The 27,940-nt window shown below is 48.5% G+C and overlaps 3 protein-coding genes across 3 annotated transcripts in view; all 3 read left to right on the forward strand.

The window, feature by feature from the left end:
• Nucleotides 1-27,940, forward strand: part of LOC309525753 (uncharacterized protein) — a 400,379-nt gene that overhangs the window by 164,840 nt on the left and 207,599 nt on the right. The gene's annotated exons all lie outside the window — the stretch shown is intronic.
• Nucleotides 705-27,112, forward strand: LOC309527595 (uncharacterized protein; the record flags this gene model as incomplete). The annotated part of the gene is made up of 3 exons (XM_082214417.1): nucleotides 705-778; nucleotides 24,801-25,694; nucleotides 27,030-27,112. Exons 2-3 carry the CDS (start codon nucleotides 24,989-24,991, stop codon nucleotides 27,110-27,112), a joined length of 789 nt encoding a protein of 262 aa, XP_082070543.1. The 5' UTR covers nucleotides 705-778; nucleotides 24,801-24,988.
• LOC309525840 (uncharacterized protein) overlaps nucleotides 934-27,940 on the forward strand; it is a 56,358-nt gene continuing 29,351 nt past the window's right edge. Inside the window, exon 1 of the mRNA XM_082211457.1 lies at nucleotides 934-1,696. The gene's annotated coding sequence lies outside the window, so the exon portion shown is untranslated. The remainder of the gene's footprint in view (nucleotides 1,697-27,940) is intronic.

The following is a 27,940-nucleotide window of genomic DNA, read 5'->3' on the forward strand; positions in this document are numbered from 1 at the left end:
TAGATACAAAGCCGAAACAATTTGAACTGGGAAGAAGACTTCCTTCGAAGAAAAATGTATGTTGTTGGGGACGGGGGAGCCTTTACCCTTTCTTTAAATATATATATCATGTTTGTAACATAAATGATTCGGCAGCACACACACCCCGAATGCTAACAAACTGATAAAAAGCAAGAGGAGATACAAGAGAATGGGATTGTATTTATGGATTACAACAGAAAAGCAAACTATGTGACAAAATTGAAATGGATTTAAAGCCTCAAACTTTCACTGTATTGCTATGGAAGGAAATGGAGTTTAGTTTTGATGATCAGCCAAGGCTTGGGGACAGGATGGGGACTGGTTTTGGCACCAAGTTCTGTCCATAGGCCCCACTGAGTACAATGGGATCTACTCTCAGGTCACTACTGTGCCGAACATGTCAGCCTTACGAAGTGGGGCGAGGAGCAAACAGGGGAAACTGCAAGCACTGGAGGTGTTTACAAATGGGGCTTCTGTTGGGAAGGGGCCGCCCCATTTGTGCTTCTCCAGGGGCAGGAGAATATCTAGGGCAGGAGAATCCCTGCAGGGCCTCAGGCTCCCTTTGCTTCTTCCTCTCTTCCAGGACCCTGCAGCTCGTTTTGGCTCCTTGACTCCTCAGGAAGGATGAAAGAGACGGATCCTGCAAAGCTAGCGAGGATGGAAGGGGGAAGATAGACGGTTGACCTGGTCCAGCTGTCTCCTGCATCCCTCCCCACAACCTCTGAGCATTCCCTCCCAGGGACCTCCGAGAGATCTGGTGAGTCCCAGGGGAGTGGAGATGGGGACCTGGAGGGATGGAGCCAGAGAGGAATTGGGGCTTGCTCAGCTTGGGGGTGGGGGGAGGCAGGCAGGCGGATGGAGATGGAGAAGGGAGGCACCTTTTCGGGCTCCCCCACCTGCCTGCCTGCCTGCCTGCCTGCGCCTTTGTCATCTGCAGGCAATTTCAGCTAGGAATAGGTCACAGCTCCCCGGCCAACGCGATGTATTGGCAGCTCAAAAGGTCTAAAACCAGTTCTGTGATCTGAATGCCCTACCAATGTCTGACAACTCACTGATCCATCGCGCAGCACTGGACTCCTTAAAGGAACCTGATCCTGCTGTGCAGTGTGAACTCAGATGGGGCCTCCGTGTGTTGCCTTTTCCTCTTCTTTTTGTATAACTTTTATTAACTTTATAAAACAGGGAACATAGGAATAATAGACGATACAAATATGTAGGCTGAGCCTGTATATCTCAAACATAGCAGAATAAATTTGCAGGAGTATCTATAACATATAGTTCATCATTAGTGGTCAGTGTATGAGTTCTGGGTCCATGAATTGCTTTCAACTGGAACAAAAAAAGGGGAAACAGGAGAGCACAGAGAACATTCAACATCGCAGAGCCAAATGCCTAGACTGGAGCTCTTGTGGCCGTTGTGCTTAGATTAAGTGAGTAATAGTCATTTTCCCTCTTCTGTTACCAATGAAACAATACATAGTTGGTCTCATCATGAAAATGGGAGGGGGGGCTCAAAGTGAAGAAAGAGATTTACGTATAAATTTAAATTTAGACCAACCAGATTGAGATAGCTTCTGATGGGGAGTGTTCAGGTGAAGGTGTTGCTGTTTGTTTCACAGACGAGGCGTGGACGTTGCTGGATCCTGACCAGAGAGCTCAGCATAAATATTTGTTTGTTTGTTTGTTTGTTTGTTTGTTTGTTTATTCATTCCCCGCCCATCTGACTGGGCTTCCCCAGCCACTCTGGGCAGCTTCCAAAAAAAATTTTTTTTTTAAATACTGTATTACATCAAACATTAAAAGCCTCCCTAAACTGGGCCGCCTTCCGATGTATTCTAAAAGTCTGGTAGTTGTTCTCTTTGACATCTGGTGGGAGGGCATTCCACAGCGAGGGCGCCACTACCGAGAAGGCCCTCTGCCTGGTTCCCTGTAACTTGGCTTCTCGCAGTGAGGGAACCACCAGAAGGCCCTTGGTGCTGGACCTCAGTGTCCGGGTAAGAACGATGGGGGTGGAGACACTCCTTCAGATATACTGGACTGAGGCCATTTAGGGCTTTAAAGGTCAGCACCAACACTTTGAATTGTGCTCGGAAACGTATTGGGAGCCAATGTAGGTCCTTCAAGACCGGTGTTATATGGTTTCGGCAGCCGCTCCCAGTCACCAGTCTAGCTGCCGCATTCTGGATTAGTTGTAGTTTCCAGGTCACCTTCAAAGGTAGCCCCACATATAGCGCATTGCAGTAGTCCAAGCGGGAGATAACCAGAGCATGCACCACTCTGGCGAGACAGTCTGCAGGCAGATAGGGTCTCAGCCTATGTACCAGATGGAGCTGGTAAACAGCTGCCCTGGACACAGATTTGACCTGAGGCTCCATGGACAGCTGTGAGTCCAAAATGATTCCCAGGCTGCACACCTGGTCATTCAGGGGCACAGTTACCCCATTCAGGACCAGGGAATCCTCCACACTTGCCCGCCTCCTGTCCCCCAAAAACAGTACTTCTGTCTTGTCAGGGTTCAACCTCAATCTGTTAGCCGCCATCCATCCTCCAACCGCCTCCAGAAACTCACACAGGACCTTCACCGCCTTCACTGGTTCTGATTTAAAAGAGAGGTAGAGCTGAACACCCAGCCCAAACCCCCTGATGATCTCTCCCAGCAGCTTCATATAGATGTTAAAAAGCACGGGGAAGAGGACGGAACCCTGAGGCACCCCACAAGTGAGAGCCCAGGGGTCTGAACACTCATCCCCCACCACCATTTTCTGAACACGGCCCAGGAGGAAGGAGTGGAAGCACTGTATGACAGTGCCCCCAGCTCCCAGCCCCTCAAGACAGTCCAGAAGGATGTTATGGTCGATGGTATCAAACGCCGCTGAGAGATCCAGCAGAACTAGGAAACAGCTCTCACCTTTGTCCCTAGCCCTCCGGAGATCATCAACCAGTGCGACCAAGGCAGTTTCAGTCCCATGGTGAGGCCTGAATCCCGATTGGAAGGGATCCAAATGGTCCGCTTCTTCCAGGCATGCCTGGAGTTGTTCGGCAACCGCTCGCTCAGTCACCTTGCCCAAGAATGGAAGATTTGGGACTGGGCGATAGTTGGCCATTCTGGCCGCATCTAAAGATGGTTTTTTAAGAAGCGGTTTAATAACCACCTCTTTCAGCGGGTCTGGGAAGGCTCCCTCACGGATGGAAGCATTCACCACCCCATGAAGCCCATCGCCCAGCCCTTCCCAGCTAGCTTTTATAAGCCAGGATGGGCAAGGATCCAGGAGACAGGTGGTTGGCTTCACTCATCCAAGCAGCCTGTCCACATCCTCGGAGGTAACAGATTGGAATTCATCCCACACAATTTGACTAGACAGGACTCTAGCACTCTCCTGCCCCGGCCCTGCTCCCACGGTGGAGTCTACCTCTTCCCGAATCTGAGCGACTTTATCTGCAAAAAACTTTGCAAAATAATTGCAGGAGATCATGTGGCCCGACTGGGCCCCAATGTAACAGGTGGTTCTGCTAAATTGCGAACCACCTGAAAAGTCTCCTGCTGCTGTTTTCTGCAGATGCAATAGAGGCGGTGAAGAAAGTCTTCTTCGCCGTCGTTACCACCACTTGGTAAGCTCGACATTGAGCTCTAACCCGTGTCCGGTCAGCTTCAGAATGAGTTATCCGCCACCGGCGCTCTAGCTGTCTCAATTATTGTTTCATTGCCCTCAGTTCCGTGGAAAACCACGGGGCTGTCCAGGCTCCATGCAGTCGGAGAGGGCGCTTCGGAGCCAAACAGTCAATAGCCCTGTTTAACGCCACATTCCAGCGGGCCACCAGGGAATCAGCTGAAAGGCCATCGACATGGGATAAAACATCCCCTACCATTCTCTGGAAACCATTTGGATCCATTAAGTGGTGGGGGCAGAGCATCCGAATTTGTCCCACCTCCCTGCAGAGGGGATGGGTCGCGGAGAAGTCCAGTTGCACCAGGAAGTTTTTTTTTTTTAATAAATATTTTATTGAAGTTTTTAAGTTACAATATAAAAAACGAACAAAATTATATCAAAGCATAACATACTTTCTTATCTTCTTATGACCTCCTCACATCTCCCGCCCCTACCTTCCACGTTAAGAAAAAATTTAATCCAGCAAGTTATCACCTTACTTCCATCCTTACTGTCTAATTATCAATTAAATTTCACCAAATATTTATCCAAAGTAAAAATTATTTTTTCTTACATTTTAACTTATCTTCCTACTTCACTTCATCTATTTTAATGGTGCCAAATTTTTTATAATCAAGCATCCTGCTTAGCATTCGTACAGTTTACAATGTTTTTGCAAGTAAATCTTAAATTTTTCCCAATCTTCTTCTACCGTCTCCTCTCCCAGATCTCGGATTCTGCCGGTCATCTCGGCCAGTTGCATATAGTCCATCAGTTGCATCTGCCATTCTTCCAGTGTGGGTAAATCTTGAGTTTCCCAATGCTTCGCGAGAAGTATCCTTGCTGCTGTTGTTGCATACATAAAGAATGTTCGGTCCTTCTTTACCACCCCTTGGCCTACCATACCCAGAAGAAAGGCCTCTGGTTTCTTAAAGAAGGTATACTTAAATACCTTTTTCAGTTCATTATATATCTTTTCCCAGAAAGCCTTCACTTTAGGGCAGGTCCACCAGAGGTGAAAGAATGTTCCTTCCTTTTCTTTACATTTCCAACACTTATTATCAGGCAAGTGGTATATTTTTGCAAGTTTGACTGGGGTCATGTACCATCTGTATATCATTTTCATTACATTTTCTTTCAAAGCATTACAAGCAGTAAAGTTCAACCCAGTAGTCCACAGCCTTTCCCAGTCCTCAAACATAATATTGTACCCAATGTCCTGTGCCCACTTTATCATAGCTGATTTTACCGTTTCGTCTTGTGTGTTCCATTTTAACAGCAAGTTATACATTCTTGAAAGTACCTTAGTCTTAGGCTCTAACAATTCCGTTTCCAACTTCGATTTCTCCACTTATCCACAATCTGTAATGTTTGGAACAGAAACAACATTTTTGGCAATACATTCATCTTGATAGCAGCAATTCGGCCTAACAAGGAAAGTTTTAGTCTTGTCCAGCTGTCTAAATCTCTCTTAATTTCTGACCAACATTTCTCATAATTGTCCTTAAATAAACTCAGATTTTTTGCTGTTATTTTTACCCCTAGGTATTTAACTTTCTTAACCACATTTAACTCTGTCTCTCTCTGAAACCATTCTGACTCTGCATCTGTCAAGTTTTTTCCCAGTACCTTAGTTTTCTGCTTGTTTAATTTGAATCCCGCCACCCGACCAAAATCTGGGATTATTTGTAATACTCTTTTCGTACTAGATTCTGGCTCCTGCAGAGTCAAAACTAGGTCATCTGCAAAAGCTTTGAGTTTATATTGTTTCGCTCCGACCTGTATTCCTTCCACCAACCGGTCTCCTCTAATCATGTTCAAGAGCACCTCCAGAACTGAGATAAATAACAGTGGGGAAATAGGGCAACCTTGTCGTGTTCCTTTTTCAATTTTAAACTCTTCTGTAACCACATTGTTGACTATCAGTTTGGCCTTTTGTTCTGAATAAATTGCGTCAATCCCATTTTCGAAACCCCGTCCCACTCCCATCCCTTCTATTTTTTTTTATAGAATTTTTATTGGTTTTACAAAGTTTTTAAATAACAAACAAACACTTAAAAAGACAAACATACACGTATAGTTTCATACCATATTTTCATAAGCCTCTTTTCTTGGACTTCCCCTTCCCCCCCCTTTCTGCATCCCAATGTCCATAATTTTTAGCAACTCCCAATTGTTACTTCCAACCTCTGTCATCCTAGTCTTCTCTATATTCTGACCTTATACCACTGTATCCCTTTGTCTCTGAAAACCACAACACTTTAACATTCATTGAGTTTATAATAGTCCTTAAGGTAACTTTTAAATTTTCTCCATTCTTCTTCCACCGTCTCCTTTCGTTGGTCGCGGATTCTGCCTGTCATCTCAGCCGATGTCATATAGTCCATCACTTTCATCTGCCATTCTTCCAGAGTGGGTAGATCTTGTGTCTTCCAATACTTCGCGATGAGTATTCTTGCTGCTGTTGTAGCATACATAAAAAAAGTTCTATCCCCTTTTGACACCAATTGGCCGACAATGCCCAAGAGAAAGGCCTCTGGCTTTTTAGGAAAAGTACATTTAAGTACCTTTTTCATTTCATTATAGATCATTTCCCAGAAAGCCTTAATCTTCGGGCACGTCCACCAGAGGTGATAGAAGGTACCTTCAGTCTCTCTACATTTCCAACATTTATTATCGGGCAAATGGTAAATTTTTGCCAGCTTGACTGGAGTCATGTACCACCTATAAACCATTTTCATAATATTTTCCTTTAAGGCATTACATGCCGTGAATTTAATACCGGTGTTCCATAACCATTCCCAGTCAGCTGACATGATATTGTGCCCAACATCCTGTGCCCACTTGATCATAACCGATTTGACTGTTTCGTCCTGTGTACTCCATTTCAGCAACAAGTTATACATTCTAGATAAAATCTTAGTATTGGGTTCTAGTAACTCAGTTTCTAGTTTTGATTTTTCCACCTGGAAGCCAATTTTCCTATCCTGTTTAAAAAACTCCATTATTTGACGGTATTGAAACCAATTTTGTACTTTATGTTTCAATTTCTCATGGCTTTGTAGTTTAAGCTTATCTCCATCCTGTTCCAAAATTTCCCAATACTTCGGCCATCCGACCTCCATATTGAGTTTCTTCACTGCTTTAGCCTCCACTGGTGACACCCATCTAGGGGTTTTGTTTTCCAACAGATCTTTATATCTTATCCAAACATTATATAGTGCTTTTCTAACAATATGATTTTTAAAGGCACTATTAACTTTGTCATACCATAAATATGCATGCCAACCAAAGGCATTGTTAAAACCCTCCAGATCCAAAATGTCCGTATTCTCGAGGAGCATCCATTCTTTCAGCCAGCAAAAAGCTGCTGCCTCATAGTACAATTTTAAGTCCGGCAGGGCAAAACCCCCTCTTTCTTTTGCATCTGTCAATATTTTAAATTTAATTCTGGGCTTTTTGCCCTGCCAGACAAATTTCGAAATATCTTTCTGCCACCTCTTGAAACATTCCATCTTGTCAAGAATCTGCAAGGTCTGAAACAAAAATAGCATTCTAGGCAATACATTCATTTTAATCACCGCAATTCGGCCTAACATTGACAATTTCAAATTTGACCATATTTCTAGATCTTTTTTGATTTCTGACCAACATTTTTCATAATTGTCCTTATACAAATTCACATTTTTAGATGTCAAATAAACCCCTAGGTATTTCACCTTCTTAACCACTGTCAGCCCTGTCTCTTCTTGGAATTTCTCCTTTTCCATGTCTGTTAAGTTTTTTCCTAAAACTTTGGTTTTTTGTTTATTCAACTTAAATCCAGCTACCTGGCCAAACTGTTGTATTATTTCTAAAACCTTTTTCGTACTAGTGATTGGCTCTTGTAAAGTCAGTACTAAGTCATCTGCAAACGCTCTTAACTTGTAATGTTTAGCTCCGACCTGCACTCCTTTAACCTGCTGGTCATTCCTTATCATATTCAGCAACACCTCCAGAACTGAAATAAAAAGTAATGGGGAAATTGGGCACCCCTGTCGTGTTCCTTTTTCTATCTTAAGTTCCTCAGTTACTACGTTGTTTACAATCAATTTAGCCTTTTGTTCAGAATATACTGCAGCCATACCATTCTCAAAACCTTGGCCTACCCCCATCCCATGAAGGTTCTTCATCATAAAGCTCCAAGAAATATTGTCAAAGGCTTTCTCCGCGTCCACAAAAATCAATACTGCTTTAGTGTTTATATTCACCTCTAGCTTTTCCAAAATGTCTATTACATTCCTTACATTGTCTGCCAGGTGTCTTTTAGGGAGAAAGCCTGCTTGGTTCTTATGAATCCTTTCCATCAACACTCTTTTAAATCTTTTTGCCAAAATATCTGCAAAAATTTTATAATCCACATTAAGTAGTGATATTGGGCGGTAGTTCTTCAGTTGAGTCTTTTCAGTCTCTGTCTTTGGTATGAGTGAAATATATGCTTCTTTCCACGATTCAGGTGCCTTCTTTCCCTCAAGGATCTCATTACAAACTTCTTTTAATGGTTGAGTCAACCATTCCTTCAACGATTTGTAATATCTAGAAGTCAGTCCATCTGGTCCTGGAGATTTGCCCAGTTGCATGTTCTGAATGGCGGCCTCTATCTCTTGTTCTGTTATTCTCTGGTTCAGATCCATCTTACTTTGATGAGAGATTTTTTGTAATCCATATTTATCAAGGAATTTGTCTATATCTTCTTCATTTTGCGGACCTTGAGTATATAGCTTTTTAAAATAACTCAGAAAACAGTTTCTAATCTCATTAGGTTTGGATATATTCTTTCCATCCACTTCTAGGCTTGTAACCGTATTCAATTTCTGCCTTTTCTTCAATTGCCATGCCAGAAGTTTGCCACATTTATTTGCTGATTCAAATGTCTTTTGTTTCATTTGTTTTATCTTCCATTCAATCTCTTGGTTCATCAATTCCATATATTGTGTTTGATATAACTTAATCTCTCTTAAAATCTCCTGGGACTTTGGTTTTGTTCTTAATTTTTTCTCTCCTTCCTTTATCTTTTCCAAAATCTTTTCTTTTTTCTCATTTTGTTTTTTTCTCTTTATTGAATTTTGTTGAATCAAGAAGCCTCTCATCACTGCTTTACTTGCGTCCCAGATCACTCTCTTTTCCACGTCGGTCCTCAAATTTATTTCAAAGTAGTCTTTTAGGGTTTTTTGGGCCTTCATAAGGATCTCCTTATCTCGAAAGAGGGTGTCATTCATTCTCCATCTGAATTGACCAGTTGTTGTAAGTTTCATCTCCATCCTCACGGCATTATGGTCGGAGCAAGTTTTTGGGCAGATTTCCACCTTCTTAACCTTTGGAGCCATACCACTAGTAATCCAAATTTGATCGATTCTGGTCCAGGTCATCATTGCTTGAGAGAAAAAGGTTCCCTCTCTCTCCAGAGGGTTCCTTGTTCTCCATATATCTATCAAATCCATGTTTTCCGTCATTTCGAAAAAAAGTCTTAGGAAGTCTCCCTTCCTTGCTAACTGTTAGTCTTTGTGCCTTGTCCATGTTAGTGGAGACCACACCATTCATGTCTCCCATGATTATCATATTGTAATCCAGATAGTCCATCAGAGTTTCATGAAGTCTCTTAAAGAAGTCAGATTTACCTTCATTTGGTGCATAGATTCCCACAACTAAAAATTTTTCTCCTTGTACTTGTATCTCCACTGCCAGATATCTCCCTTGTTCATCTTTAAATATCATTTTTGGGGCCCATTTCTCTTTCACATATATTACAACTCCTCTTTTCTTAACTTTATCTGATGCAATAAATTCTTGTCCTAGTCTTTTATTTATAAGTAGTCTCCTATGGGCTCTAGTTATGTGAGTTTCTTGTAGACATATCAAGTCCAGTTGTTCTCTGTTCAAAATATGAAACACTTGTCTTCTCTTCAGAGGCCCATTAAGTCCATTACAATTCCAACTAAGGAATTGCAGAGCCATCTTATTATTTTTCTGAAGCTCCTCCAACAGCTCCAAGTTGTTGCTCTTCTTCTGATGGTGGTGGTTTTTGTCCAAACGAGAGATTCAGAATGTCTAGTACTCTCCTCTGTTCTGCAAGTACGTCCACTGTCCCCTTCTGCAGGTCCTCCTGATTTCTTGCCAAAAATTTGTCCTTGTCTTGAATAGTCTTTATCTTCACCTTCTTTCCCCTGTAGTCAAATGACAGTCCTTGTGGAAATTCCCACCTAAAACGGATAGAATTTTTCTTCAGCAGAAGAGCCAAATCCTTGTAGAAGTTTCTTAAATCCAGAATATATTTTGGAATATCTTTGAAGATCTGTATAGCTGAATTTCCAATTTGCAAGACCTTTTCAAAGTGTAGTCCTAATATTTTGTCTCTTTCGTCCTTGGATCTAAATGTAATCAGGCAATCTCTCGGGGTCTTTCTGTCCTGCTTTTTGCCCAGTCTGAAAGCTGTTGTAATTTTGAATTCGTCTTCTTCAAGATCCCAGCAGTCAACAAACTCCCGTGTCAGATATTCCGCGAGATTGTCTCTTTCATTCTCTGGAATCAATCTTAATTTTAAGTTTCTCTCTTTTCTCTGTAACTCCCACAAGGCCAAAGTTGCGTCGTGTTCATAAACCTTCTTAGCGATCGGCTCTAATTTCTCTTGTGTCCCTTCAGCAGTAGCTTTGGCATCTTCAGCAATTTTACGCGTGGTAGCATTTTCCTCCACCAATTTATTTATTGATTCTGTATTCTGGTTTAGTCTTACTGATATTTCTGTTAATTTTTGTGTATTTTCTGAAGTCTGTTTTGTCAGAGACTCCAAAGATTGATTTATTTTAAGCAGGGCTTCTGTCACGGTATCCATAGAGACAGCCGTCCCTTTTTCTTGTCCTGTTGTTCCTGCAGATCCAGTAGTTACGCCTGAAATTGAGCCTCTTTTCTTTGTCTGTTGCTGCAGCTGTTGTTGTTGTTGTTGCTTGGTCTTGGCTCTTGTAACTATCTCTTCTTGTGAGCCACTCATGTCAAGGTCGTTTCCCACGGGAGCTATTCCCCGTTGGAAAATTCCACTGTCCCAAGCTGTGCCAAGTTTTACTTTACCCTCTAGGGGGAGCAAATCAAAATGGCCAAAAATAAAATGTCCAAGTACAAAGACAAAGGAGAATATCCAAAGATGTAAAAAGAAAAGTTTTTTAACACAGTTAAAGCAAGTATAACTGGAGGCTTGTAGCTACAAATTGCCACAGTTTCCCAATATATACTGTTTCATCTTGTGATGTACTGTAGCCAGGCACTGTATAAACTTTGTATCGCAGTATCACTTTTACAGGAGGAAGTCAGTTCAGTGTCCTATTGTCCTAAAAGGCAGACCGTTTCATACTTTTGTTAACTGAGACAGCAGAGGATTTTTACTGTAAATAGGTCGTGCAGTTACTAAAGTTTCTTTCACCTCCCCTCTGCCCTGCTAGCTAGAGGGGAAATCTAAGGTCTGAGTGTCCGGTTTAGTTATATAAAAGCAAGTTTCAACGGATGCAGATTTAGAGTTCCGTTGCTTTCACTTTCATGCAGTCGGGGGGAGGGAGACTTCCTTGATTTAACTTCCCCGCTTTTAGTCCGATTTTCAGAATTTAAAGGGTCCCAATTGTTTTCAGTTCCTACTCACGGGAATTCAGTCCAAATTTTCTTTCAGGAAGGAATCGGCGCTCTCCGCTTATGGCGACGCGGCTTCACTCCGCAGGCTGGGTGACGACTCTCAGCACTGCGCTCACTCCCGATGCCGCTCCGTAGCCTTTAAAAAGGCTCTTTCGCAGTACCGGGGGGCGCAAAGGTGCCCACCGAATCTCCTTGTTCTCAGGCTTCAGCGCCTGAGATTTTAGGGGTCCCCCGCTCGCCGTAGCGGGTAAGACCCGAACTTGCGGAGCAGTCCTTCTCCGGAGCTCGGAGGTAGGACCGCCATTAAGCGCTGGCACCGACCGGAAGTCCCACTCCCATCCCTTCTAGGTTCCCTTTCATAAATTTCCAAGAGATGTTGTCGAAGGCCTTCTCCGCATCTATAAAAATTAGCACTGCTTTTTTGTTGACATCTGTTTGCAGGAGTTCCAAAATGTCGATAATGTTCCTTGTGTTAGCAAACAGATGTCTACCTGGGAGAAAGCCTGCCTGGTCTTTATGGATTACTTCATTTAAAACTTTTTAAAATCTACTTGCTAGAATATCTGCAAATATTTTGTAATCCACATTTAAGAGGGAGATGGGACGGTAGTTCTTCAGTTGTGTCTTTTCAGCTTCCGATTTTGGTATCAAAGTGATGAAGGCTTCTTTCCACGATTCCGGCGCCTTCTTCCCCTCCAAAATTTCATTGCAGACCTCCATCAGTGGTCGTATCAAATAGTCCTTCAATGTCCTGTAATACTTGGAGGTCAGCCCATCTGGCCCTGGAGATTTGCCCAATTTCATGTTCTGAATGGCAATTTCAATCTCTTGTGGTGTTATTTTACAATTCAGGATTGATCTATTTTCTTGTGACAATTTTGGTAGTCCATTCTTTTCCAAAAATTGTTTAATCCCAGCCTCATCTTGTGGCCCTTGTGTATATAGTTTTTTAAAGTATCTCTGGAAACATTTTCTAATATCCACGGTGTCAGAGCTGCCACCCAGTCCCAGCTCACATAGGACCAAGTCCGCCAGCGTTCACTTTATAAGAGTCTTTATTAAGTTACAGGTTTCATTTCCGAACTGCAGCGTGCAGCTCTACACCTTCTGCCCTAGGTCAGCGAAGACCCGTCTGAGTCCCCGCCTCTTGCACACCAGCTTAATACCCTAGCCTTGCTCCACCTCCTTCGCCTCTCCCTACGTCTCTGGGTCCTTCTGCCCCCCTGGGCCTCCTCCCTTCTACTCTCCTCTGACGCTGACCCCCCTGATCCTTCTGCCTCCTTGCGGCGGGCTTTAGGACCTGGCTCACTCTCCGGGCTGCTTACTGCTCCAGCTTCCGCTGCATTTGAACTTGGCGCGCGCGCCCAACTCTCTACTTTCCTCTTAACCGTTGCCTCACTCTCTGAGGAGGGCGTGACCACCCCTGACTCGTGCCCTCCCTCCTGCTGACAGCCTCCGGAACCCGATGCCTGGCTACCTTCCTCCCTGCTGCTCTCAGTCTTGAGCGTGGGTCCCGACTTCCAGCTGCTGCCGCCCTCAGTTATGAGCGTGGGTCCCGACTTCCAGCTGCTACTCTCTGAATCTCCTCTGTTCCCTTCCTCCTGGGGTGTCCCCCCGGATCCCCCCCTTGCTCTGCTCACTGGGGCTCCCTTTTGGGAGTCCTCTGACTCACTGCTTAGGCTTGGAGATCTCGGGTCGTCATCATCACTCATTTTCCCTTCGGATTCCTCCCCCTCGCTCTCTGCTTCCTCCCTTCTCTGCGTCTCTGCTCCTGAACCCCTGACATCCATCCCCCCCTCGAAGCCCCCCCTTCCCCCCTCCCCGCTTTCAGGTGTGGGTGCTGGGTGCTCCATCATCACGGGAGGGAATGCCGGATACAGTTCGCTCCCCGTGGTTGGCCGCCAACTGAAGACCTCCGAGCCTTCCTCCTCGCGGTCGCCGACGTTGACCTGTTCCGCTTCCATCTCTGTACCGCCGTGCTCGAACCCAAGGTCCTCCCCGAACACGTCCATGTCAGTCTCTGCGTCGGTCGCTCGACCTGGCATCTCCAGCCACTTCCGGCGCCATTGCTCCTCCGGTCGATCGTCCCACCAATACGAGGTGTCTGACGCCGAACCCGCCGGCGATCCTTCTGGGGAACGGGTGCTCAGTGCGGGTTCCCCGTCCGAGTCGAATCCATGGAACGTGCTGGAAGAAAGTGTGGGCGTGAACAGCCAGTCGTCGAAGAAGCTCGCTGGCATGGGTCTGTGTGGGAAAAGGGCATGAAACTCGTCCTTGAGCAGGGGTTCCTCCAAAGCGTAGTCTGGCACCCAGCTATTGGCGCTGGCCCGGGTGCCCTCTCTGGCTAGGAGGTATTCGACTCCCTCTTCCCCCCATCTGGAGTCCAAAATCTCCGTGACCTCGTTGATGGGGTCTTGCTGCGTCACCCCTCGCGTCTCCGTCCGCTCCCGGAACGGACTCGGTGCCGTCCCTGGCTCCTGGAATCTGTGAGGTGCCTTGTAGGGAGTGAGCACCGACCTGTGGAACACCGGATGCATTCTGGAACCCTCCGGCAGCGCCAGTCGGAAGGCTACCGGGTTGATCTGTGCTTCGACTTGGTACGGACCAATTTGCTTGTGCCCCAACTTCTTCTTGGCCAGTGACCTGGTCGGCACTGCGTGGGCTGCCAACCAGACCCAGTCTCCCACTTGGATCTCTTCGCCAACCCGCCTGTGCTTGTCAGCTTGCACCTTGTAGGCGTGCTTAGCTAGCTCCAGCTGCCGTCTGAGTTGATCGTGTACCGCCTGCAACTCTGACGCGAACGCGTCCGCCGTCTGTGGTTCTCCGCCCCCCACTCTCTCCCGTCCCGGGAAGGTTCTGGGATTCCTCCCATTGTTGGCGAAGAACGGCGTCACCCCTGTGGACACGTGCTTCGTGTTGTTGTAAGCGAACTCGGCGAGCGGCAGGTAATCCACCCAGGTCGCAGGTTGTTGATTGGCATAGCATCTCAGGTACTGCTGCATGATGGCATTGACCCTCTCTGCTTGCCCGTTGGTCTGCGGGTGTCTTGCTGATGCCAGATCGACCTTGACATTTAGAAAACTCATCAGCTTCTGCCAGAAATTCGAGACGAACTGGCGCCCGCGGTCGGACAGGATAGACCGCGGCAGACCATGCACTTTGAACACGTGATCTATGAACAGTTTGGCGGTTTGTTCCGCCGTGGCCACCTTCGCACACGGAATGAAATGTGCCATCTTGGTGAACAAGTCCACCACCACTAGTACAGCTGTCTTGCCTCTCGAGCTGGGTAGATCCGTAACAAAGTCCAGGGCCACTCTCTCCCACGGTTCAAACGGCGTTTGCAGCGGTTCCAGCAGTCCCGCCGGCGGTTTGTGCACCGGCTTGGCCCTCTGGCAGGTGTCGCACCTCGCAACGTAGTCCGCGACTTCCCCTCTCAGTCTGGGCCACCAAAAGTCCCTTGCGACTAATTCCACCGTCTTTTCCGTGCCAAAGTGCCCGGCCGTGGGTGCGTCGTGCAGCTGCTGCAGTACCCTGGCGCGAAGTTCGTCTCCCGGCACGTAGATGGCCCCTTTACGTAAGAGCAAGCCGTCTCGTATCTGGAACTCGTCGCCCTTCGCCGTGCCCTTGTGCACCTCTGTCATCTTCGCCTGCGCGAAGGAGTCGTCCTGCAACGCCCGCCGCACCGCATCCAGGTCTACTGTGGCTGAAGCGCATGCCCACGCTGTTGGCGCGAAGATGTGCATGGCTGCCGCTGGCGTCGCCTCTTCGAGGTATTGCGGTTTGCGGGACAGTGCATCCGCCATGACGTTGGTGTCGCCTGGGACGTACTCTATTCGGAAATTGAAGTCAGCAAAGAACTCCGCCCAACGTATCTGCCTCTGGTTCAGGAACTGAGCCGTGCGCCAGTGCTCCAGATTCTTGTGATCCGTGCAGACCTGCACCGTGTGCTTGGCGCCGATCAGGAAGTGCCTCCACGCCTTGAAAGCTGCATGAATGGCCAGCAACTCCCTGTCCCAGATGGTGTAGTTCTGCTCCGACTTGCTGAGCTTTCTGGAGTAGAACGCTCCCGGCCTCCAGACCCCCTGTGGGTCCCTTTGCAGCAGGACAGCTCCCACTGCTCTATCGGACGCGTCTGTCTCTACCCGCATCGGCCTGCTGGGGTCGATATGCAGCAGTTGCTCTTCCGACGCGAAGAGACGCTTGAGTGCCTGAAAGGACTGCTCCGCCTGCTCCGTCCAGATGAACTTCTTTTTCTTGGAGCTTAGCGTGTCCGTAATGGCCGCCGTCTGCATCGCGAACCCCTTGATAAACTTGCGATAGAAGTTGGCGAAGCCGACAAACCGCTGGACCTCCTTCCGATTGCGCGGGCTCTTCCAATCCAACACCGCACGAACCTTGGCGCTGTCCATGGCTAGCCCCTTGTCCGACAACTTGTAACCCAAGAAATCCACCTCCGTCGTGTCGAACTGGCACTTCTCCAGTTTGGCGTACAGTCTATGCTGCTGCAGCCTCTTCAGCACCTCCCGAACATCTTGGTCATGGGCTTGCTGCGAGTCGGAGAATATCAGGATGTCATCCAGAAAGCAGACGCACTTCTTGTAAAGGAGCCCCGCCAACACATGATGCATGAAAGCTTGGAAACAGTGAGAACCGTTTTGCAATCCAAACGGCATCACTCTGTATTCGTAGGTGCCCAGAGGCGTGAACATGGCTGTCTTCCACTCATCGCCCTCCCTCATGCGGATGAGATTGTACGCACCTCGCAGGTCCAACTTGGTGAACACGCGTCCCTTGCGCACCGTCGCTAGTAGGTCGTCAATCCTGGGCATGGGGAAATCAGAAGGCTTGGTCATCTTGTTTAAGAGGCGAAAATCCACCACCAGTCTTTTTTGGGGCGTGTCCTTCTTCTTCACGAAGAAAACAGGACTGCCCCCTACTGCCCTGGACTCCCGGATGAAACCGCGCTGCAAATTGTGATCTATGAACTGTTTGAGTTCCTGTAATTCGTCCTCAGACATGGAATACAGCTTCCCTTTCGGCAGCGTCGCCCCTGGTAGGAGGTCAATCTTGCAGTCATATTGCCTGTGCGGTGGTAGCTTGTCAGCCTCTTTCTCGCAGAAGACCTCCAGAAAGTCTGCGTATTTGTGGGGGACTGCTTGCAACGTTCCCAACTGCAGTTGTGATTCCTCCTCCTCTCCCTCCTGTCTGGGCAGGATGCAGTGTTCTGCGCAATAAGAGGAGCCGAAGATCAGCTGTCTCTGGTACCAAGCCAGTGTCGGACTGTGCCTGTCCAGCCAACTCATGCCCAACACAATGGGCGTGTCCGACAGTTGGGTGACATTAAAACTGATGACTTCCCTGTGGTTGCCAAGGCGCATCACCATCGGTGGCGTTTGCTTCACCACCTGCCCCCCTAGCAACTCTCTGCCATCCACTGTGACGACTTGCAGGGGCAGAGTGGCAGGCAGTAGCTGTATAGCGTGCTGCTCCACAAAATCCTGCGCTATAAAGTCTGCGTTGCTTCCAGAATCCACAGAAAGCGGCACTTCGATAGTGACGCCGTCGGGTAGCTGGAGAGATGCTGTGAGCTGCACTACTGGTTTGGGTGGGAGGGGGTCCGTGGGTTGCAAGATCGCTGGGGACTGCTTCACTGATGCGTCTGGCTGGGCCCCAGTGCCTCTGTCTCCAGCCAGACATCGTCGTTTCCCTGCTGTGGTTCTCCTTGCTGCGTTGCTGCAGTCACCATTGCTGAGGCTGCAGTGTGCTTGTGGAGCCTCCGGGGACACTCTTTCGCCAAATGGCCTGGATCCTCGCAGATGTAACACTTCCTGTTCCCTCTAGGAGGCTTCGCTTTCACTGCTGTCGGTGCTTGGGCTCTGGCTGCTGACTGAGCCCTTGCACCTCCAACCTCCATCGGTTCCCCTCCCCCTCCAGGCGGAGGTGTGGATTGCGCACGCGCTGCTTCTCTTGGAACGAAAGAGAAACTTCTCGCTGCTTCGCGCCCTCCACGTCTTTCATCTCTGCACCATGGACGTTCTTCCAGCCTCACCCCCACAGTCAGCGCCCTTTGGACCACCTCCTGCGTGCTTCGGGGCCTCTCCCCCCTTGCAATTTCATCCTTGACCGCAGAGCTTAGACCCTCCCAGAACAGGTCTCTGACAGGGGGCGAATCCCGGTCCCACTCTAAGGCACTGACCAGCGCAAAAAAGCGGGCGTGGTACTGCCGGACGCTTGCCCTCCCTTGTTTTAGTCCATGAATCTCCCGTCGGGCAAGATCCACATCAATAGTAGACAAAAAACACGCATCCATCGCTTTGATAAAGGCATCTGCATTCTGAAGCGCCGGATCTTTATCCCTCCACAAATTGCGTAGCCACGCTTTAGCATCCCCATGCAAATGGGATAGTATGAACCCCACTTTCTCTTCCTCATCTCTAAAGTCTTTTGCCAGCAGTTGCAGTGCGCACATTACGTCTGCTCGAAAATTGGGGTACTGTTGTAAATTCCCATCGAAGTGGGCCACAAGCCCTCCTGCTCTCCGTGCCAACCCAACCCCCTCCGGTCTGGGTCCTGGCTGCCCGTGTTTAACCCATGCTTCAAACCTGGCGTGGAGATCTCTGTAGGCGGCTGCCGCATCCTCCTCCCTCTTCTTGGATGCCAGTACCTCCGCGTTCAATTGGGTAACTGCCTGTTGCAGCGCTGCAACTGTCTCTGCTTCCGTCATCTCTGCTAACCGTCGTGAGCTTGCTCCCAAACACCGATCCCCTCCTCCAGCTGCCTCTCTCTCCGCTGCGAGATATCAGGTGTCCGAAGCTTTTTTTTGAGACGGGTCTTACTGTCAGAGCTGCCACCCAGTCCCAGCTCACATAGGACCAAGTCCGCCAGCGTTCACTTTATAAGAGTCTTTATTAAGTTACAGGTTTCATTTCCGAACTGCAGCGTGCAGCTCTACACCTTCTGCCCTAGGTCGGCGAAGACCCGTCTGAGTCCCCGCCTCTTGCACACCAGCTTAATACCCTAGCCTTGCTCCACCTCCTTCGCCTCTCCCTACGTCTCTGGGTCCTTCTGCCCCCCTGGGCCTCCTCCCTTCTACTCTCCTCTGACGCTGACCCCCCTGATCCTTCTGCCTCCTTGCGGCGGGCTTTAGGACCTGGCTCACTCTCCGGGCTGCTTACTGCTCCAGCTTCCGCTGCATTTGAACTTGGCGCGCGCGCCCAACTCTCTACTTTCCTCTTAACCGTTGCCTCGCTCTCTGAGGAGGGCGTGACCACCCCTGACTCGTGCCCTCCCTCCTGCTGACAGCCTCCGGAACCCGATGCCTGGCTACCTTCCTCCCTGCTGCTCTCAGTCTTGAGCGTGGGTCCCGACTTCCAGCTGCTGCCGCCCTCAGTTATGAGCGTGGGTCCCGACTTCCAGCTGCTACTCTCTGAATCTCCTCTGTTCCCTTCCTCCTGGGGTGTCCCCCCGGATCCCCCCCTTGCTCTGCTCACTGGGGCTCCCTTTTGGGAGTCCTCTGACTCACTGCTTAGGCTTGGAGATCTCGGGTCGTCATCATCACTCATTTTCCCTTCGGATTCCTCCCCCTCTCTCTCTGCTTCCTCCCTTCTCTGCGTCTCTGCTCCTGAACCCCTGACACACGGGGTTCTGAATGTTTCTTCCTTCAATCTCTAAATTAGTAACTGTATTTTGTTTTTGTCTTTTCTTCAACTGCCAAGCTAGCAGTTTCCCACATTTGTTCGCAGATTCAAATGTTTTTTGTTTCATTAGTTTAACTTTCCACTCTATTTCCTGATTTATCAGTTTGGAATATTGTGCTTGGTATAGTTTAATTTCTCTCAGAATCTGCTGTGACTTCGGGTTAGATCTTAACTTCTCTAGTTCTTTAATTTTCTCCAAGATCTTGTCTTTTTTCTCATTTTGTGTCCTTTTCTTTACAGCGTTCTGTTGTATCAAGAACCCCCTCATCACGGCCTTGCTTGCGTCCCAGATAGTTCTTTTTTCCACCGAAGTGTTCAAATTTATCTCAAAATAGTCCTTCAAAGCTTTTTGGGCCTTCTTAATGATTTCCTGATCTCTAAACAAATTGTCTCTAAACAAGGGACGCGGGTGGCGCTGTGGGTAAAAGCCTCAGCACCTAGGGCTTGCCGATCGAAAGGTCGGCGGTTCGAATCCCCACGGCGGGGTGCGCTCCCGTTGCTCGGTCCCAGCGCCTGCCAACCTAGCAGTTCGAAAGCACCCCCAGGTGCAAGTAGATAAATAGGGACCGCTTACAAGCGGGAAGGTAAACGGCGTTTCCGTGTGCTGCGCTGGCTCGCCAGATGCAGCTTGTCACGCTGGCCACGTGACCCGGAAGTGTCTGCAGACAGCGCTGGCCCCCGGCCTCTTGAGTGAGATGGGCGCACAACCCCAGAGTCTGTCAAGACTGGCCCATACGGGCAGGGGTACCTTTACCTTTACCTTTAAACAAATTGTCATTCATTTTCCATCTAAAGGAGCCGGTTGGTAATAGTGTCATATCCATCTTTACCACATTATGGTCGGAGCAGGTCTTTGGGCAGATTTCCACCTTTCTAGTCTTAGGTGCCAGACCTCTAGATCAGTGTTTCCCAACCTTTTTTGGGCAAAGGCACACTTGTTTCATGAAAAAAATCTCGAGGCACACCACCATTACAGCCCCGTGACGTCAGCGCGCAGCGTCACGCCGGGAGGGACATGAATTGCTAGCAAATTACATAATCACCTCCTTGAGGGCTGGCTCATCTTCTCCGAAGGCAGAACCCCATTAATTACCAGCACAGACTCACACCATAGCCAAGACGAGGGGGGAAAACCTCAGTCACGCACAGTCATGCACATGTGGGGGCTAAATGAGGACGAAGACCGGGCAGAGAGCAGGGTTCAAATCACCCCACCTGGCCAGGACAATCCCTGGGTGCTCCCTTGGGCCACTCGCCTGACCCACCTCGCAGGGCTGTTGTTGCGAGGATAACACGGGGAGAACCACGCGCGCCCCCAGGAGCTCCTTGGAGGAGAAAGCGGGCGATGAATCCAATGCACGAAATATATGAGAGGCGACCAGGTTTTGCAGGTGAGGGGCCCCCGCCAGCCTCCGCTTCCAACACCCGGTGCAACGACGCCAAAATTTTCCCCCGGGCTCGGCTCGGGGAGCAGCGCTGCTCCCCCCGGCTCCCCTTCGCCCTCCCGGCTCTCTCTGCCGCCCACTGGGGACCCCCCTCACCTGCCAAGTCCGGAGCGCCGGTGGAAGTTGCATGCATGCATGCAGGGCGCCGTGTTGCCATTGCATTGCACTGCACTCCATGCAACGCCTGCACGCATGCACTGCCTTGCACGCCCGCCAAGGGGTCTCCCCGCGGTCCGATGCGTCCCCTCCGGCACGGATGCAGCATTGCAAAAATAAAAAACCCCTGACGCAGCCCTACCTGGGGGGCAGCCTCCGCCTCTCCGCCTCCGCGGGGATCCCCGGGCTCCATCCTGCCGCCCGATCTCCGCGGGGGCGCAGGCAGGCTGCGTGGGGTCTGCGCGGAAGAGCCCCTGCCTGCCCGGCCGCCGCCGCGGTGCTCATTCCATGGCCGGGAGAAGAGCGCTTCAAACAAAACGCCCGGCCCGCCAGGCCACACTGGGAAACATAGTTTGCGCACCCTGCGCGGGCGCGGAGCCCAAGGGCTAGGGGACTACGGATCCCGGCAGCCCCCGCGCCGGGGACGGAGGGGGAGAGGCCAGGTGCAGGGATGGAGGGACGGGTGGGTGAGCGAGTGAGTGAGTGGCAGCCGCCAAGCCTTGGCCGAGAGCCAGGAAGGGCCTCCCCGGAGGAGGAGGAGGAGGGAGGCGCAGGGAGGGAGGGAGGGAACCCCAGGGGTCATCTAGTGACGGCGCCCCAATCGAAAATTTGACTTTAAAAAAAAAACTTTCGAATTTTTTTATTTTCCCCGCGGCACACCAGGCAACATCTCGCGGCACACTAGTGTGCCACGGAACAGTGGTTGGGAAACACTGCTCTAGATATCCATATTTGGTCGATTCTTGTCCATGTCAGTTGGGCTTCAGAGAAGAATGTTCCTTCTCTTCCCAATGGGTTCTTTGTCCTCCAGGTGTCAATCAAGTCCATATTGTCAGTCAGTTCAAAAAAAGTCTTAGGTAGTCTGCCATCTTTTGTCACATTTTGGTTTTGAGACTTATCCATATTAGTTGAGACCACGCCATTCATATCTCCCATCATAATGATGTTGTCATAGTCCAGATAGTCCAGGACACTCTCATGCAACTTCTTGTAAAATTCTGACTTTCCCTCATTTGGGGCATAGATTCCTAATATCAAAAACTTCTCTCCTTGGTGTTGTATCTCAATTGCCAAAATTCTTCCATGTTCATCTTTGAAAAGAAATTTAGGTGATAGGCTCTCTTTTGCGTAGATCACCACTCCTCTCTTCTTCACTCGGTCCGAAGATATAAATTCTTGACCTAATCTTTTATTTATTAACACTTTTCTGTGTAGCCTAGTCACATGTGTTTCTTGCAAGCAAATAATGTCCAATTGTTCTTGTCAGGGGTTCAGGAGCAGAGGCGAGGGCAAGGGAGGAAACAGAGAGCGAGGGGGAGGAGTCCGAAGAAAAGATGAGTGATGACGACGACCCGAGATCTCCGAGTCTTTCCAGTGAATCAGAAGATTCACAGAAAGGAGCGCCAGTGGCCAGAGCAAGGGGGGAGCCTAGGGGGACACCCCAGGAAGAAGGGTCCAGAGGGGGTTCAGAGGGCAGCAGTTGGAAATCGGGGCCAGCATCCCCAACAGAGCGCAGTGGAGAGGAAGGGCGCCAGGTATCGAGCTCCGGCAGCTCGCCGCAGGGGGGAGGGCATGAGTCAGGAGTGGCCACACCTCCATCGGGGAGCGAAGAAACGGTCAAGCAGAAAGTGGAAGGTTGGGCGCGCGCGCCAAGTTCAAATGCACAGGAAGGCGGCGCAGTAAGCAGCCCGGAAAGGGAGCCAGGTCCTAAAGCCCGCCGCAAGGAGACAGAAGGGTCCGGGGGGTCAGCGTCAGAAGAGTCCAGGAAGGAAGAGACCACGGGGGGCAGAGGGACCCAGAGAAGAACGGTCAGGCGGAAAAGGTGGAGTAAGGCTAGGGTATTAAGTTGGTGTACAGGAGGCGGGGACTCAGACGGAGCTTCGCCGGTCTAGCTTATAAGACGTAGGGCTGCACGCGGCAGCTTGGAAATGGAAACTGTAACTCAATAAAGACTTTTATAAAGTGAACGCTGGCTAGCGTGATCCTCTGGGAGCTAGGATCTGGGAGCAGCTCTGACAGCTGCCGACGGTAAGATAGGTACAGATGATCTACGTGTCTGTAAGGCCGAGGTTAAGGTTGTTTGTCTGGTTCTTGGTCCTCTTTTTCTTGTGCCACTCATTCCAAAGTTATCTAAAAGTCAAGGTCAGTCTGGGTTGTTCCCATGAGAAAGTAGCAGCCCAGAGAAAAACAGTCAAACAGGAGGAAAGGAAAGCGAAAATAATATAATGTCACTGCTATTGGTCCCAAATCCTCTAGAGGGGGCTTGAGATGTCTTGAGGGAAGAAGTCAGATCAAGTAAAGTCAATAAAGTTAATTTTAAAATCCCAGGACCTTCATACTGGTATTTAGCAGAGTTGGTATTCTTAACATAACATTGTTTCTGACAAGTGCTAGCTAGTATTTCAAAGTATCAAGTCTGTAACAGCTCAGAATGTTACAAGTCCAAATACACAATAGCCAAGTTTGCAAACTGACAGCTCTTCTGTTCTTTAGGCAGCCCAAATACCTGGGTTTCTCAGTCCAAATGTAATTCCCACAGGAGAAAATTAACACAGTTCAAATAGAAAGTAAGTTCAATAAATATATCTTTTCTTCATCTGAAGGTAGTTCCAGTGGATGCTCAGATCAGGTAGTTTAAAAAGTCTCTACAAAAGCTCCACTCCTCCAGCTCTTTGCTTTGTAGTTTAAATAGCAGCGGGAGACGGACTTCCTTTTAACGTCTCTCCGCTTTCAGCCAATTTTCTTTGAGTTTAGAGTCCAATTGTAAAAGTCCCTCTTTTACTCACGGGTTGTAGCTTCTGGTTCCGAATTTTGAGGAAAAAAGGTCAGCGCTCACCGACAGCAGCTGCGCGGCTTCACTCTGCAGAGTAGCGATCGACTCACAGCGCCGCAACCCCCTCCGCGATCCGAGGCTCCTTACGGGGTCCCTTCAACGTTTCGGAGGTCGCTTTCGGCGCCCGCCGAGTCCCACGTCCACAGGCTCTTGCTGCCTGTGGTTTTTCAGTGCGGGTCTCCGCTTTGCCGTAGCGGACGACCCGATTCCGCAGAGCTTCCCCCTCAGCACAAGAGGAGGACCGCCATTGCCGTTTCGCGCCGCCTCCGGAAGTCAGTTGCACCAAGAAGTTATCTGACCATGGCACTTCTTTTGTTTCACTTTTACTGAGTGTCAGATCACCAACATCCATAGAGCTAAACACCAGGTCCAAGGCATTTCCGCGGCTATGGGTTGGGACCATGGAGGCCATGCTTTCCACGAAGTCCCGAGCGGCCCCTTGTAAGGTTGTGTCGACTAAACCTGCCTCCTCTGTAACGACATGGTCTGGTCTTAGCGTAACTCCTCCTCCTACCCGTGATCACTGAGGTAGGTTGTCCCAGTGCATCCCCCCCTGTGGAACATGCCCCAGCCATTTTGTTGGCTGGGACCCACTCCCCGGCAGCCCTGACCCCTCCCCTTAAGAACAAAATAGAACCTTTAAAAATAAATAAATAAAATAAAACAATACAAACAAAAAACTGTAAAAATTACAAAAACACCAAAATGAAAACAAATTCCCAGGCCCAACCAAACATCCACCCCACCCCACCACCATCCCCCACATACAAAAACATTCAAAAGAAAAGTTTTAAAACATTTTAAAAAGAACTCTGAGTCCTCCTGGACAGCAGCAGCAGTAACAGCAACCCTCCTTGTGAGGCCTGTCAGGCCGCGCCTTAGGCCAGATGGTGAGTGGCAAGAGCAGGGCCCTCAGGCACTCACACAAGGGAGTCCTCCTGGGCAGCAGAGCAGTCCTTTGGAGGCTTCAGGCCCCACCCCGGGCCAGGTGGTTAGTGGCAAGAGCAGGGCCCTCAGGCACTCACACAGGGGAGGTAAAGGAGAAGTCAAGGAGGAGAATGGTGGGATCATGGACTCTCTCAGTAAGGATCCCTGTTGGATCATAACATGTTGTGATTGGAGATGGAGTGGATTCCATGATTGAGCCACAAAAATATCCATCCCAGATAAAAGCCAAGCAATATCTCAGTTAATACCAGGAAACAAAAACAGTCAAAACTATTGGACACCTCACATTTCATTCTCTTCAGTTCTTCCTCTGTCACAAGCATTCATTAACATTGTTCAATAATCTGGAGCTCCCAATTCCTCCTGAGGCTCTAATTAGCATCTCTCTTCATTGCAGATGGTGATGAATTGGAAGGGAAGAACAAGGGGAACCACAACAGAATCTGCATAGAAGAGAAGTCATATGAATATTCAGAGTGTGGAGAGAACATCCGTCAGAGTTCCCAGTCCACCTCCCATCAAAGAAGGAGCTTCATTCAAAGGAATAGCCTCACTTCACACAAAAGAACACAGAGTAGGGAGAAAATGTATCAGTGCAGAGAATGTGGAAAGAGCTTCAATCGAAAGGATAATCTCACTTTGCATCAAAGAGTTCATACAGGGGAGAAACCATATAATTGCTTGGAATGTGGAAAGAGCTTCAGTCACTGGGGGAATCTCACTTCCCATCAAAGAGTTCATACAGGGGAGAAACCGTATCAGTGCTTGGAATGTGGGAAGAACTTTAGTCACCGCCAGAATCTCGCTTCTCATCAAAGAATTCATACAGGGGAGAAACCGTATCAGTGCTTGGAATGTGGAAAGAGCTTCAATCGGAAGGGTCACCTTACTTCCCATCACAAAATTCATACAGGGGAGAAACCCTATCAGTGCTTGGAATGTGGGAAGCGCTTCTGTCAGGAGGGGAATCTCACTTCTCATCAAAGAATTCATACAGGGGAGAAACCCTATCAGTGCTTCGAATGTGGAAAGAGCTTTCGTCTGAGTGGTGATCTCACTTCCCATCAAAGAATTCATACAGGGGAGAAACCCTATCAGTGCTTGGAATGTGGAAAGAGCTTCAGTAAGTGGGTGAATCTCACTTTTCATCAAAGAATTCATACAGGGGATAAACCCTATCAGTGCTTGGATTGTGGAAAGGGCTTCAGTCGGAAGGATAGTCTCACTTCCCATCAAAGAATTCACACAAGGGAGAAACCCTATCAGTGCTCGGAATGTGGAAAGAGCTTCAGTAAGTGGGTGAATCTCACTTTTCATCAAAGAATTCATACAGGGGATAAACCCTATCAGTGCTTGGATTGTGGAAAGGGCTTCAGTCGGAAGGATAGTCTCACTTCCCATCAAAGAATTCATACAGGGGAGAAGCCCTATCAGTGCTTAGAATGTGGGAAGAGCTTTCGTCTTAGTGGTGATCTGACTTCCCATCAAAGAATTCATACAGGGGAGAAACCCTATCAGTGCTCAGAATGTGGGAAGCACTTCAGCCAGGAGGGTAATCTCACTTCTCATCAAAGAATTCATACAGGGGAAAAACCCTATCAGTGCTTTGAATGTGGAAAGGGCTTCAGTCGGAAGGATAGTCTCACTTCCCATCAAAGAATTCATACAGGGGAGAAGCCCTATCAGTGCTTAGAATGTGGGAAGAGCTTTCGTCTGAGTGGTGAACTAACTTCCCATCAAAGAATTCATACAGGGGAGAAACCCTATCAGTGCTCAGAATGTGGAAAGAGCTTCAGTCAAAGCACCCATCTCACTTTCCATCACAGAATTCATACAGGGGAGAAACCGTATCAGTGCTCAGAATGTGGGAAGCGCTTCAGTCTCAGGCACAATCTCACTTCCCATCAAATAATTCATACACGGGGAAAACCCTATCAGTGCTTGGAATGTGGAAAGGGCTTCAGTCGGAAGTATAGTCTCACTTCCCATCAAAGAATTCATACAGGGGAAAAACCCTATCAGTGCTTCGAATGTGGAAAGGGCTTCAGTCGGCAGGATAGTCTCACTTCCCATCACAGAATTCATACAGGGGAGAAACCCTATCAGTGCTTGGAATGTGGAAAGAGCTTCAGTCAAAGCACCAATCTCACTTCCCATCAGAGAATCCATACAAGAGAGAAAACGGTTTAGTGTTTGAAATGTGGGAAAAGATTCATTCATGGCCCACCAAATAATTCATACGGGGTTAAAAGCATATCAGCACATGGAATGTGTATGAAATTTCACTTGTTAAAAAGTCAATTTAAGATCTCACACCAGGGTGAAGTATAGAATTATAGATTCAGAATCTAGTCCAACCCCGTCCAGAATTCTCATTTCCAGCATCCATGACAGGTGGCCATCCAACTTCTTCTTAAAACCCCCCAATGAAGATCCACCCCCTTCAGAGAGAGTTGCTTTTCACTGTCAGCTCTTACTATCAGAGAGATAATATAAAAAAAGACTTAGGAGAAGACTTCCGGTGTGATGGCCTATGGCGTTTGGCTGCTTTCCCAGAACACTGGACCCCAGTCATGCAATTAAACAAGGTGAATCTGGAGGTAATTATCTCTGTTGAACCCCGCAGGGATGCGGCGCACGTGCCTTCACCCGCACGCCGTCCGATATCTGCCGCTCGCTACAGTGGAGGCAGGGGCGCTGAGTGTTTAGCATTCCACGAATTGGACACTCTCCACTGCCAACGCCATAGAATCATAGAATCATAGAGATGGAAGAGACCAGAAGGGCCATCGAGTCCAACCCCCTGCCAAGCAGGAAACACCATCAGAGCACTCCTGACATATGGTTGTCAAGCCTCTGCTTAAAGACCTCCAAAGAAGGAGACTCCACCACACTCCTTGGCAGCAAATTCCACTGTCGAACAGCTCTTACTGTCAGGAAGTTCTTCCTAATGTTTAGGTGGAATCTTCTTTCTTGTAGTTTGGATCCATTGCTCCGTGTCCGCTTCTCTGGAGCAGCAGAAAACAACCTTTCTCCCTCCTCTATGTGACATCCTTTTATATATTTGAACATGGCTATCATATCACCCCTTAACCTCCTCTTCTCCAGGCTAAACATGCCCAGCTCCCTTAGCCGTTCCTCATAAGGCATCATTTCCAGGCCTTTGACCATTTTGGTTGCCCTCCTCTGGACACGTTCCAGTTTGTCAGTGTCCTTCTTGAACTGTGGTGCCCAGAACTGGACACAGTACTCCAGGTGAGGTCTGACCAGAGCAGAATACAGTGGCACTATTACTTCCCTTGATCTAGATGCTATACTCCTATTGATGCAGCCCAGAATTGCATTGGCTTTTTTAGCTGCCGCGTCACACTGTTGGCTCATGTCAAGTTTGTGGTCAACCAAGACTCCTAGATCCCTTTCACATGTACTGCTCCCCAGCCAGGTGTCACCCATCTTGTATTTGTGCCTCTCATTTTTTTTTGCCCAAGTGCAATACTTTACATTTCTCCCTGTTAAAATTCATCTTGTTTGTTTTGG

The sequence above is a fragment of the Podarcis vaucheri genome (genome assembly GCF_965113315.1).
Source record: "Podarcis vaucheri genome assembly, chromosome: 2".
In the NCBI taxonomy this organism is placed as follows: domain Eukaryota; kingdom Metazoa; phylum Chordata; class Lepidosauria; order Squamata; family Lacertidae; genus Podarcis; species Podarcis vaucheri.